The following is a 12,067-nucleotide window of genomic DNA, read 5'->3' as shown; positions in this document are numbered from 1 at the left end:
TGTTTTTTACTGCCTGGCCAGTGTGGCTCAGTGGTTGAGCATCATCCCATGCACCTAGAGCAGTGGTCGGCAAACTCATTAGTCGACAGAGCCAAATATCAACAGTACAACGATTGAAATTTCTTTTGAGAGCCCAATTTTTAAAACTTAAACTCTATAGGTAGGTACATTGTTATTAACTTAATTAGGGTACTCCTAAGGCTTAGGAAGAGCCACACTCAAGGGGTCAAAGAGCCGCATGTGGCTCACGAGCCGCGGTTTGCAGACCACTGACCTAGGAGCAAGCAGAGATTAAGGAGAGGATTGAGCCCTGGGCTCTAACATTTACAATTCAGGAAGATGATCAGGAATCAGCAGGGAAGTCTGAGAAGGACTAGCCAGTGAGGGAGAAGGAAACAGAGAGAAAGTGTGGGCCTTGAGACCAAGACAAGAAACTCTTTCAAGAACAAAACAAGAGTGATCATTGGTGCAATGGCAGTAGCTGGAGAGGGACAAAGGAGCATAGCATGAGTATTTACAGTGAGAAGATATACACGTTTGTGGATTGCAAAAATGATTTTGTAGAGAGGAAAGACTTGGTGACAACAGAGACAGGGGTGGGGAGGATTGCAGAGTGAGGAGCGGGTTTGAGTAGGGGTCCAGGGGTGGGGTCCAGCTCACAAGTGGAGGGTTGGCCTTAGATGAAAGTAGGGACAATTAATCTATTGTACATAAAAATGTAAAAAAAAAAAAGCAAATGTAAAGCAATGTCAGACAATGTAAGATTTCGTCTCAATCCTTACAAGAACGCTTCCAGTGGTATAATATTATCTCCATGTGACAGATGTGCATTAGGAAAGACCTTAAATGCTGGTGTATGTTTGTGGTGATGAGAAAACGAGTAATCAAGGAAAGCTGTGAGTGAAGATGCATTTAACGTGGGCCTGAATGCTAGATTGGTTCTAAATACATGGAAGGGCTTGAGTAGAGAATTCAAAAAATGTGAAAAATAAGAACTCCATAAACATGTACCAAGGCACAAATATAGTCATAAATTCTTTCTTAGTATCTACCTCTGAAGCAGACTGCAGGGGTTCTACTCCTAACCCTTGTGCTTAACAGCCGTGTGACCTTGGACAAGTTACCTAACTTCTCTGTGTCTTGGTTTCCTCATATATAAAATGAAGATAATAACAGTACTGACCTCACAGGATTGTTGTGAGGAACATATATCCATACACACAGTGCAATTGTGCCTAGCAGATAGTGAGCATTATATGTTTTACTTATTATTTCTTATTATTATTTATGCATAATAATGAGTTAGAAAAATGTGTATTTTCCGTGTGTGTGTGTGTGTGTGTGTGTGTGTGTGCATGTTGACTTCCAGCAAGCCTGCTTTTGGGTGTCTTTGGAAAATATTCTGCCTCCAGAAGTTTCCCCCTCTGGAAGGAGCATGACTGATAGAGACAGATGAGTTTGTGTTTTCACTCTCTCATCCAATCCTTCATTTAAAAGAATGTCTTGAGCATCTGTGCAGAATACAGCTCTGTGCTAAGCAGGATGCAGAAACAGAAAACCAACAGGGCGGAATCCCTGGGCCCAAGCTGCTCCTGGTCACCAGGAAATAGACATGTAAATAGACTGTTTCGATATAATCCGAAGGCTGTTTTCACAGTGATACTCAGAAATAAATGTTCAACATAAAGGTTAAGGGCATTGATGTTTGATTCAGATAGTTTGGACTTGAGTCTTCCCTCTGCCGCTTTCCTAACTGTGGCTCTGGCAAGTCAGGTGTGTCACGTGGAGATGACAGCATCTGGTACAGACAGACATTGTGTGAGGAGCAGATGAGATTGCACAGGCACGGCCCTCAGCCCACAGCCAGGGACCCACGGGCCTGGTGGTGCCTCTCTGCTTCTCCCTCACATTTCTTCTTCCCACTATGGCTGTGTGACTCATCACAAACACTCCATCTTTGGCGCCGCAGAGCGAGGCTTCCTAGAAAGGCTTGAGCTGAGTTCTAAAGGTCGAGTAGGGGGTCACAGCATAGAAACACAGCAAAGATAATGCAGGGAGAGGAAATGGCACGTGACCAGGCACATCACCCTTGTCCCTTTAGGACAAGAAAGTGCCTCTAGTCATCTGTTAGCTGGCCCGCAAAAGGGTCTGGTGCCAAATTAGGCCCACTGGTCAGTATCAGGCAAGGTTCCTCAGACTTCACAGCTCTCTCATTGCTGTGGGTTCCCCTATCCTCTCTGTCCTGTCCTTTTTGGCTGTTCTTTGAATCCTGAAATCATTTTGCTGGTTGAATCCTTCCCCACCCGGGGAAGGAAGTTTTGTGCTCCCTTAATGAGGTCCACAGAGAAGGAAGACAGGCCAAATGTCTTCCTAAAGCCCTGTTCGTGCATTAGCATGATCTAGTTGTCCTTTCTTTTTTTTCTGTTTGCATCTTGTTATTACAAGTTAAAATAGAGCATGGTGATAAAACCAGTCCCCTCAAGTATGGCCTCAGAAAGTTCCCAACCAGCAACGGTTGAAACAACTGGCACTCATGTGGGAGCTAACATCTTGCAGAATGTTTTTCACATTTGTTTTTAAATTTAACCTACACAACAGCCTTGGTATTTGTCATCTCATTCAATAAAAATGTCTGAAGTGCTTATGAACTACTTGGTGTTGTTCTAGTGCTAGGGGCACAGGAGAGAGAAAATTTACATGTGGGTCCTGCTCCCATGAAGCTTTTGGTCCAGCAGGGAGATGGATGTTAATGAAACAGTTACATGAGTCTATTCATAATCAACAAACTAGAGTAGGTCCTCTGAAGTAAAGCAACCCAGTTCTTGAAGAGCTGTGATCGGCTGAGGGTCAGGGATGGCTTCTCAGCTTGAGCTAAGAGTTCAGGGCTACAATTAACAAGAAATGGGGCTGAGGGAAGAGAGGAGCATCTCCAAAGACTGTGGTTGGAGGGACAATACTGAGAAACCAAACAAGGCCTGTGTGGCTGGAGGCCAGGCAGGAAGTCAGGCAGGGGCCAGAATATGCAGGGCTTGGTAGGCGATGGGAAGCCATAGGGAGGTGCTAAATGCAAGTGTGTTTGAGGGGCTGAGGTGGTAACATGATTATGTTATTAAAATTATTTTGACTACAATATGGAGAACCAACTCTGTATCTGACGGATGAGGAAACAGGCTTGAGGGCTGAGAAAAAGAACTCATGCTTATAGAGTCCATATTGTTGATTTACCCTATGTACAAATGTGTCACTATATATGACATGCTTAGATCATGTCTTGGACACAGTACGTACTGTACAGTGAAGGCTGATTATCATCATCATCATCATCACCCTGTATCATATAAATGTGAGTGTATTTCTTTGTAACCACCCACTGGAGTATGATTACCCATGTATTACAAATGGAAAACTGAGGCACAGAGAGGGTAAATAACTGCTGAACATCACTCAGGTGGTATGTGGCAGAACTAGGATTCAAAGCCTGTAATCTTCCTGTGTTGAAAAAAAAATGTCAAGACAAAACTGAGAGGACAACTCAAGTCTTTTAAGTAGGATGTTCCACCCCCTAAGAAACCCAGGAATTGTGGAAGCTCTTAAAATTATTCTAAAATTACTTTTAAGATTGTTTGAGTCATTCGTACTTATTTAATTTTCACAGGGATATATGCAAATCATTCTCTACTTCTTCAATTAAATAAAATATGAAGTTCACAGCCATAACTTTTCCAGCATAGACTACACAGTGACAAGATTGCTAATAACATGAAAAGAAAAATGCAAACTCAGATTCATTCTGACATATTTTCCTCCTCAGACAAACTCTAAATAAGTGTAACTAGTTTCTAGTGACACTGTGATGTATTTGAGAAAATGACTCATTGCTAAAGATAGTGTAATAAATAAAGAAAACAGCCATCTAAGAAAATGCATGGGGCATGGGACTCAAAAACAGGTAGCCTCTATCAGAGGAGCTCTATGGAGAACTTTTATCATATTTAATTCTCAGCATCCTGGGAGTAGGTCTTTTTATTTCCATTTTATGGATAAAATTGGGCAGAGCCATTACATGACTTGGCCCTGCTTGCCTGGTATTTAACTCATGCCTTTCCACTATGCCCAGGCCTCCTCCATGATGTCAGTGTGTGACAGATGCTATTACCCTTGCCTATGGCCTTAATTGGGTTTATAACAAATTTAAAGACATGTCCCTTCACTTCCCACTCCTAAATCTGGTGATAGTTGTTGAATCAGAGGTTGTTTGTTTTGACATGAATAAAATGGAATTTTTATTTTGATGGAATAAATCAGTTAAATATGATTGAAAAACAGTCCAAGAAAGTTCTTATTGTGGTGTTTTTGTGTCTATGAGGGATGATCTTTAGTTTGGTTAATATCCAAAATAGCAATTGAGGAGACCATGTGTTTGGGTTCTCAAAGTCTACACTGGGAGGACAGGACAGGGAACTGATCAGAAACAGCAGACAAGTTATCAAGGCAGCTCCCTACATGAGTTTAGATCTTTCGTATTTGGAAAGCTCCCCTGGAGATTTCTACCCCTGCCACCCCCCACCTTTCCCCAAGACTCATAGGGACTTACTAAGTTCCTCTCCATGGGGGAAGAGAGATCTCTCAATGGATCATTTCCTTTAGACACCAATAACATTTTTAAGGGAAATATCGGATTGAAAAAATATCTATGCAATAGCAATGTTTATGAAATACCATCTTCAGCCTCAATTTAAGGGTGATCCCAAATGTCTACTCTCTTTTCCTGGGGGTACTGATTGAAAATCACCTTCTGGTATAATAAATGCTTCTCTCACTTTATATACACAGCCCCCAACCCCAGGCTCCTGCTCTGTGGATGACAACCACGAGCTCAGTTTCGGAGGAGTGTGGCAGCCCCTCACCATCACGGGTCCTCTTCAATCCAGTACCTCTTGTAGGACAACCCCCACGGCTGAAAAACAGCCAGCCAGTTGCTTATCTTGAAACTGCTCTTTTCCCAGGGATGCGCCAGATCAAAAGAAACAGGCAAATCACATACACAAGATGCACGAGCAGCTAATGACTCTAGAAATTCTGAAACCTGCAGTGCTCAGTGCAAGGCGAGTGGCCAGAATGTGTACAAGGCACACACACACACACACACACACACACACACACACACACACACACATCATGCTAGGTTAGAAGGCAGCAGGACCAGGTACGGGGGACCGTTTGCATAAGGCTCAGTTCATCCTCACGTTAAGGCCCTAACTCCGGACCCCCGCCCCCCCTCCCCGCCAAACCACATTCCCAGCAAGTGCTGAACGTGAGCTGTGTTCTCCCTGCTCTGCAACCCAAGTACAGACTCGCAGCAAACCAATCCGACAATCGGCACTCCACAGTCGTGGAGTGAGCTAATTCTATTTTGCTAATTGCTTTCTTGGGCAGGCACCAAGTTATTAAACAGACAGTGACAAAAACAGAGAGCTTGGATAAACATACGTGGCAGTACCTACAGCAAATGTTCCCCCCTTAACATTAGTTCCAATTACTTGTTTGCATGTTAAGTAGAACAAGGGAAGCTGGCAAAATGTTTCTGATTATTTTTCTCATCAGCTGTATCAGCTTTGAGATCACCTTTGCAACATTATCCTGCTCTTCAGAGAAGACTCCCCTTTCCTCGTAAGAAGACAGAGTGATTCTAGAAGCAGATCTAAGCTGTCAGCTCCCAGCTTTTGCCAGGAACGACCGTCATCTAGTAGCTACAGAAAACGGCATCGGCAGAGCCTGTGGGAAGTCATATACCAGCCCACTTTTTCCCACCCACCCAGACACTCTCCCTCTCTGGTCTGTACCTTCCGTGTGGCAGCTGGAGGAGAGGATGGTATTCGGAGGTCTGAAGATGTAAGGCAGGTAACGAGAGAAGCATTTCATCTTCCAACAAATACAAAATAAAAAATAAAAATCTAAATAACAAACCAGTCTCCTGAATCCATCAGGATTCCGCTGGCCTTTAAAGCTGGCTACATCACCAATATGTGTATGTAGGTTCTCTCCCAGATCTGCAGAGCTGGGCAGCCCGAGGAAGGACTGGAGCTGGGTCCCATTTTGCCATCAGCGCCAGGAAGCACTGCCTTACATTTCTGCATGCAGCTCAAACTCGGGAGCCCCAAGCAAGCCGGGATATAGGCTCTTCATTGGCCGCAGCTCCTCCGAGCAGGATTTGCTGAGTAAGTCAGTCCTGCCTGTAAACACACGCGGAACTGCCCTGCCTGAAGCCTCTACCTTTCCCCGTGTGGTCAGTTTCTCTTCTAGCAATAGAAATCCAGCAGGAGCTGGGAGTCGTGAGGATAAGTGACCATCTCTTATTTAGCGGAAAGATCAGATGAAACAAAGACAGCACAGTGTTCTGCCCTGGAGAGGGGTGGCTGTTAAAAGGAGCCACCCGCAATGCCATGGGTCTCAGGAATATTAAAGTACAGTGCAATGAAATGGGTCTCTGTCCTTGCCTAATCTAGATTTAGCTCTATTTTTTTTTTAAATACGAAACCCAAACAATAGGACCATTTATCATTTAGGTGAAGCCGAAAGCTGGGTTGAGTAGCCAGTGACAGAGGGCTAACACAGACAGATTCTGTGTTCCTCTACGGCTTTTTTTTTCTTCCTGCTGACCCTCACACCGAGGAAACCACTTGGTTCTGGGTTATTTGCTGTACAAGTTTAAAGCCACAGCATAACAATAGAGACTAAACCCAAGAGAACTGACCCTTCACACACTCCAAGTACCCTGATGGCACATGGAAACATGGAAAAAGTAAGTTGATCAGGGATTACACAACTTTAACAAAACTCGCACTGAGATTGCAAATGAGAGAGAGACTCCCACTGAGATTGCAAATACGTGAGGGAGGAGGGAAGGAGGGAGGGAGGGAGGGAGAGAGAGAGAGAGAGAGAGAGAGAGAGAGAGAATATTAAAGGACATGAACCATCACTAAATGTGAGTAATTTGGATTGGGAAACAGGTTTGGTTTTGACCCATGAGGTAGTAATGACTTTGGGAATGTTACCACTGGAAGGTAAGCACAAGGCTCCCTCGGGTTTGGGATTTATAAGTGCCGTCAAAGACCCTGTTGTATATGATGAAGAGAAAGAGGCAAATGTCTTCTGTGCTGCATTTAGGGCCCCAAGGAAATGATGTAAATGTTCTGTAAAAGAAAACCAATATTCCCTGGAGTGGGATTTTTAAAAATAAGATTTAATTAAAAAGTGTGTCTTGAAATCTTAATAATTTGTAAGTCTTTATGGTATCTGCTCTTTACAAAAATACTTGCCAGTATCGCAGACATGTGTTGGTCTGCCTAAGAGAGCAAGAACTTACAGCCATATAAATTAACTCTTCCACCAATACTCTCTCTCTCTCTCTCTCTCTCTCTCTCTCTCTCTCTCACTTCTGGACCATTGGGATATGATGACAACTGCTGGTAAGGAGAGGGCATTTAGCCCATTGATAATCCTATAACTCATCACTTCCATAGATCCAAAGACCTAGCAAGGGTGGGTCATCCCAAATAAGGTGCTGTTTAAATAATGCCTACATGGTCTGCTTGGTTGTGTAAACTCAAACTCATGACAGAAGAGCACAACCGGAGGTGTTTTCTGAGAGATGCTGAATGGTCAACCTCTGATCAGCAATCAAAGTAGGAGTGAGGGCTTCTGGGTCAATCTGACCCAAGTTTGAATCCCAATGCATTTGGTTATCAGTTGGGTAGATATGAACAAAACTTTAAAACCTGTGAGCCTCAGTTTCTGCATCTATAAAATGGGAACAACAACAAGGTTTTCCTCATGTTCTCTTGGGTAAAGTGAGACAATAAGCACATGGAGCATCTGACACATTGCACACACCTGATAAACTGTCACCACTAATGTTGCTCTTACTCTGTTGGCCTTCTCTGAGCTATGGCCATACATCAACTTCAGTGCAGGAAAGAGAAGGTGTGGTTAAGAGGGTGGTGCTACAATTAGCCAGGGGGTAAGCCTGCCTTTCATATTGACTTACTGTGTAACCTTGGGCAACTTACTTACCATCTCTAAGCCTCATTACATCTCTAATAAAAATAATAATAGAATCTTACACCATATTTTGAGGGGAAAATAAGATGGTTCATATGAAGGGTTTAGCACAGTACCTAGCATAATGTAAGTGCTTTCTTTAATTGTTATTGTCTGGAACAGTAATATCAGCCCTTAGTCACAGTATCTAATTGCATTTACTCACCTATCTTGTCCAAATAATGAAATTGTAAACTTCTTGGGAGTGTCATCAATGTTTAAATCCATCTTTGTACCCCAAGTGCCTCCCCCAGAACCTGGCACAAATTAGGTACTCAATCAATATTGGTTGAATGAGTAAGTGATTGAATGAGTGAATGAATAGAATATATGGGAGACAGCATCTGATAGATGCTTTGTACTTTTGTGGACGTCCTTTTCAGCAAAAATAATATATCATTCAAGCAAAGATATGGAACTCATGAATAGACATTCTTCAACTTTGCATATTTCAGTCCTAGATGACCAATAGGCATTTAGTAAATATCTTCTGAGTCAATGGTAGGCACGTAATAAATACTTCCTGAGGGGAAAAAAAATCACTGATGCTCCTGCCCAAAATTATCTTCAAAGAACTCAGGAAAAAAAATCCCCAAATCCTAAAAACAAAACAAAACAAAAAAGCCTTTCTCCTCCACTAGAGAGTAAAGAACAATGGGACTAGCACCCAATTTCCAAAGGGCCACTCCAAACCAGCCAGTACTTCTTGACCTCAATGAAAACATCTTCTCCAATCCCAACTTAAAATGACAGAGTTAGTGCCAGGCCTAAGTACCCATCTACCTGGATGCAGAATGGGCAAGGGGCAAAAAAAACAAATGTGAAATCTCCTCGGACAGGCGATTCTGGTGCAAATGGGCTGCCCTGCCCCGTTTTTACTGTTTCAGTGTGCTTCTGCATCTTTTTCACTGCGATTCTCTGAACAACCCCATTTTACAGAAGAGAAAATGGGCTAAGAGGATATGATCATTTATCCCAAGACAAACAGCCCACAGAGGAGGTCCAGTGTTTTTGCAGACTCAGCTGATGAGCTTGTAAAGAATGCAGGTTCAAAAACAGATCCAGAGACAGAAGCATCGATCAGACCATCAAACCTCAGAGGGAAGGTAAGGGAGGGTGGGGGTAAGGGGGAGAGATCAACCAAAGGACTTGTATGCATGCATATAAGCCTAAGCAATGGACACAGACAACAGGGAGGTGGGGGCATGAGGGGGGGAATGGGGGGATAAGGACACATATGTAATACCTTAATCAATAAAGAAAAAAAAAGAATGCAGGTTCATGGCCTTCTCTGGGATAGACAAGGAATCTGCATATTTAACAACCCACGTGATTGCACTTTATAGTTAGAGAATCTCTTGGGGGAGGTATTTAATGTCATGCTTTGGCTTGAAGTGTCAGGGTAACAGAGTTTTCCAAATATCCTTGTCCTAAATCGTTTGCCTCACCACTTGTGTCCACCCATTTGTAGCCACCCTGATGTTATATTAGGCATTAGGCTAAGTGACGGGGTCAGAGGATATCAGACCTCCTCCCTGCTCTAAATGAGTGCAGACTCCAGAAAACAGAAGGACTAATGAACTATTTAACACAGCATCAGAGGGTCTGGGCGGCAGGAAGAGATTCTGAAGATTCAGAGCCCCCAAAAGGTCATTGCCAGAGAGCCCCGCTTTTGCATTAGGTATTACTTACAAAAAGCTCCTGTTAGAAGGCAATTATCCTACAGGGAGGTATAGCAAATGAACAGTTAGCAGTCATTACCCCATACTGAAATTAGACTCTCATATACCTAATGCCATCCCAGATAGGAGCCAGGCCACCAGGGAGGCAGGTTCTTTCTAAGGAGAAAGGAGGCTCCCAGGCAATGGCATGAGGGTCTGGAGAGAGGCCCGAGAACAGAACCAGGCCTCTGAAAGGGAAACCAGAAGCCTAGGAGGAGGGAGAGATAAAGGTGACCCACTTTAGGTGCCATGCGAGAAGGGCCCTCGAGTCTGCAGGGTGGAGCCCAGAGACAAAAATTTCCCAGATGACTTCCACATGCCGGGTTCTGACATCAAATGGAAAAAAAAAAAAAAGGAAGATCCTTGAGCACTGCACTATGGACCCAGCTGTTCCAAGCTTTTCTGTAGACTGATCTCCTGGGAGATCACAAGCAATCACTTCTGTCCTTCAAAGTCCCATCTGGAGCCCTTGCCCCAGGCCACAGGCATCACTGTCTTCCAACAGCTCCTCCCACTGGTGCCAGCCATTCCTGCTGCTTGCTCTCACCCAAGTCTGGTTCTTATGAGAAAGTTACTCTGATCAGTTCCCTTCTGCCACGTTCTCACAACCCCCTTTGGGGAAGTTTCATCATCAGTTTTTCATTTTGTTAAGAAGGCAACTAAATCCCAGGGGGGAAAACTGTAGCTTATTTAAAATCAGTCAGGATGAGCCTGCCCAGGCTTCACTCTCATCAAAGCAAAGCAAATTTTTATTCATTTTCAAGTCTTAAATAAAATCTCACATCTTCAGGGAGGAGTTTCTGTCTTTAAAATTTAAATCATTTTTTACTTTTCAATTACAGTTGACACAATATTAGTTTCAGATGTACACCCAGTGATTAGACATTATATAACTTACTAAGTGATCATCCCGATAAATCTCGCCCCCATCTGACACATACCTAGTTATTAAAATATTATTGACTATATTCTCTTGCTCTATTTTACATCCCCATGACTATTCTGTAACAACCAATGCGTACTTCTGAATCCCTTAATGCCTCAGGATATGGGTCATATCCCCCTGCTACAAACTCTCAAACACCATCCTCCCCTTTCAAAACACTCATTCATTATTAAATCTATTTATTGAGCATCTACTTATGCCAGGCACTAAGCAATCCATATACAAAAATATAAAAGAAATACATGGTGCTAAGCAATACATAGTAAAACAGGTAGATACATAAATACCCATCTTCTTCTTTGGGTACAGTGATCATTCTTAACAGATAGGGCTGTGGTGAGGAATAAATAAAACGCTTAGAATTCTGTGTGACATAAGTACTATTCAAATACTTTGCTAATTGCTGGTAAGAATATAACTCCCACGCGGGACTCCAAGTGGCAGGAGGGCAGAACTTTGATTTTTCTCTGCTGACTCCTGAGTGTGAGGCTCACTGCCTGGTGCACAATAGGAATCAATAACTCTGTGCCGGGTTGAATTGAGTTGAACTGAACAGAATTCTGACATTACTTGTATCATGCTCCCCACTCTCTCCAGCCAGGGTGTGAAATTCACAACTTGGTACATTCTGATCTGGATAAAAAGGAGCCTCTTTTTGGTGAGTTCTTCCACCCATTCATACAATACGTTTTTAGTAGTTATCAAACGCTTGCTTCTTGATACTGGAGATACAGCGGTAAATAATAGATTGACACTTAGCTCACTGAGTTTCTATTCTACAAAAAGGATATAGACAGTCAACAAGTAAACATTACATCAGCAAGGCTTTTTCAGATGGTAGAAAGAAAATAATGATCCAGCAATTCAACTCCTGGTTATTTATCTAAAAAAAACCCCACAAAAACACTAACTCAAAAAGACATAGGCAGCATGATTCACAATAGCCAAGATATGGAAAAAAACTGTCCAGTAATGGATGAATAGGTAAAGAAAATGCATCATACATATAATGAATATTATTCAGCCATAAGAAAGAATAAAATTCTGCCATTTGCTATTATCTGGATGGAACTTGAAGGTGTTATGCTAAGTGAAATAAGACAAAGACAAATACCATATGCCCATCTGGGGCAGCTCAGTTGGTTGAGCATCGTCATGTGCATGGAAAGGTTGCCAGTTCAGTCCCCAGTTGGGGCATATACGGAAGGCAACCAATTGATATTTCTCTCTCACATTAATGTTTCTCTCTCTCTCTCTCTCTCTCTCTCTCTCTCTCTCTCCCCCCCCCCTCTCTCCGTCT

At 42.9% G+C, this 12,067-nt stretch overlaps 1 protein-coding gene across 4 annotated transcripts in view; it reads right to left on the bottom strand.

Moving 5' to 3' along the window:
- PPP2R2B (protein phosphatase 2, regulatory subunit B, beta) overlaps positions 1-12,067 on the bottom strand; it is a 402,097-nt gene that overhangs the window by 367,166 nt on the left and 22,864 nt on the right. Inside the window, exon 1 of one of the 4 annotated variants that reach the window (XM_005885984.2) lies at positions 5,844-6,324. The exons of 2 other annotated variants lie outside the window; for them this stretch is intronic. In XM_005885984.2, coding sequence (XP_005886046.1) covers positions 5,844-5,917 — 74 coding nt within the window. In that variant the 5' untranslated portion in view covers positions 5,918-6,324. Of the gene's footprint in view, positions 1-5,843; positions 6,325-12,067 lie in introns of those variants that run through there. One more of the 4 variants, XM_005885987.2, reaches the window with a different exon arrangement.

The sequence above is a fragment of the Myotis brandtii genome, unplaced genomic scaffold, assembly GCF_000412655.1.
Source record: "Myotis brandtii unplaced genomic scaffold, ASM41265v1 scaffold95, whole genome shotgun sequence".
Classification (NCBI taxonomy): domain Eukaryota; kingdom Metazoa; phylum Chordata; class Mammalia; order Chiroptera; family Vespertilionidae; genus Myotis; species Myotis brandtii.
The sequence above is the reverse complement of the archived record's forward strand: the minus strand, read 5'-3'. Positions and strand labels throughout refer to the sequence as shown.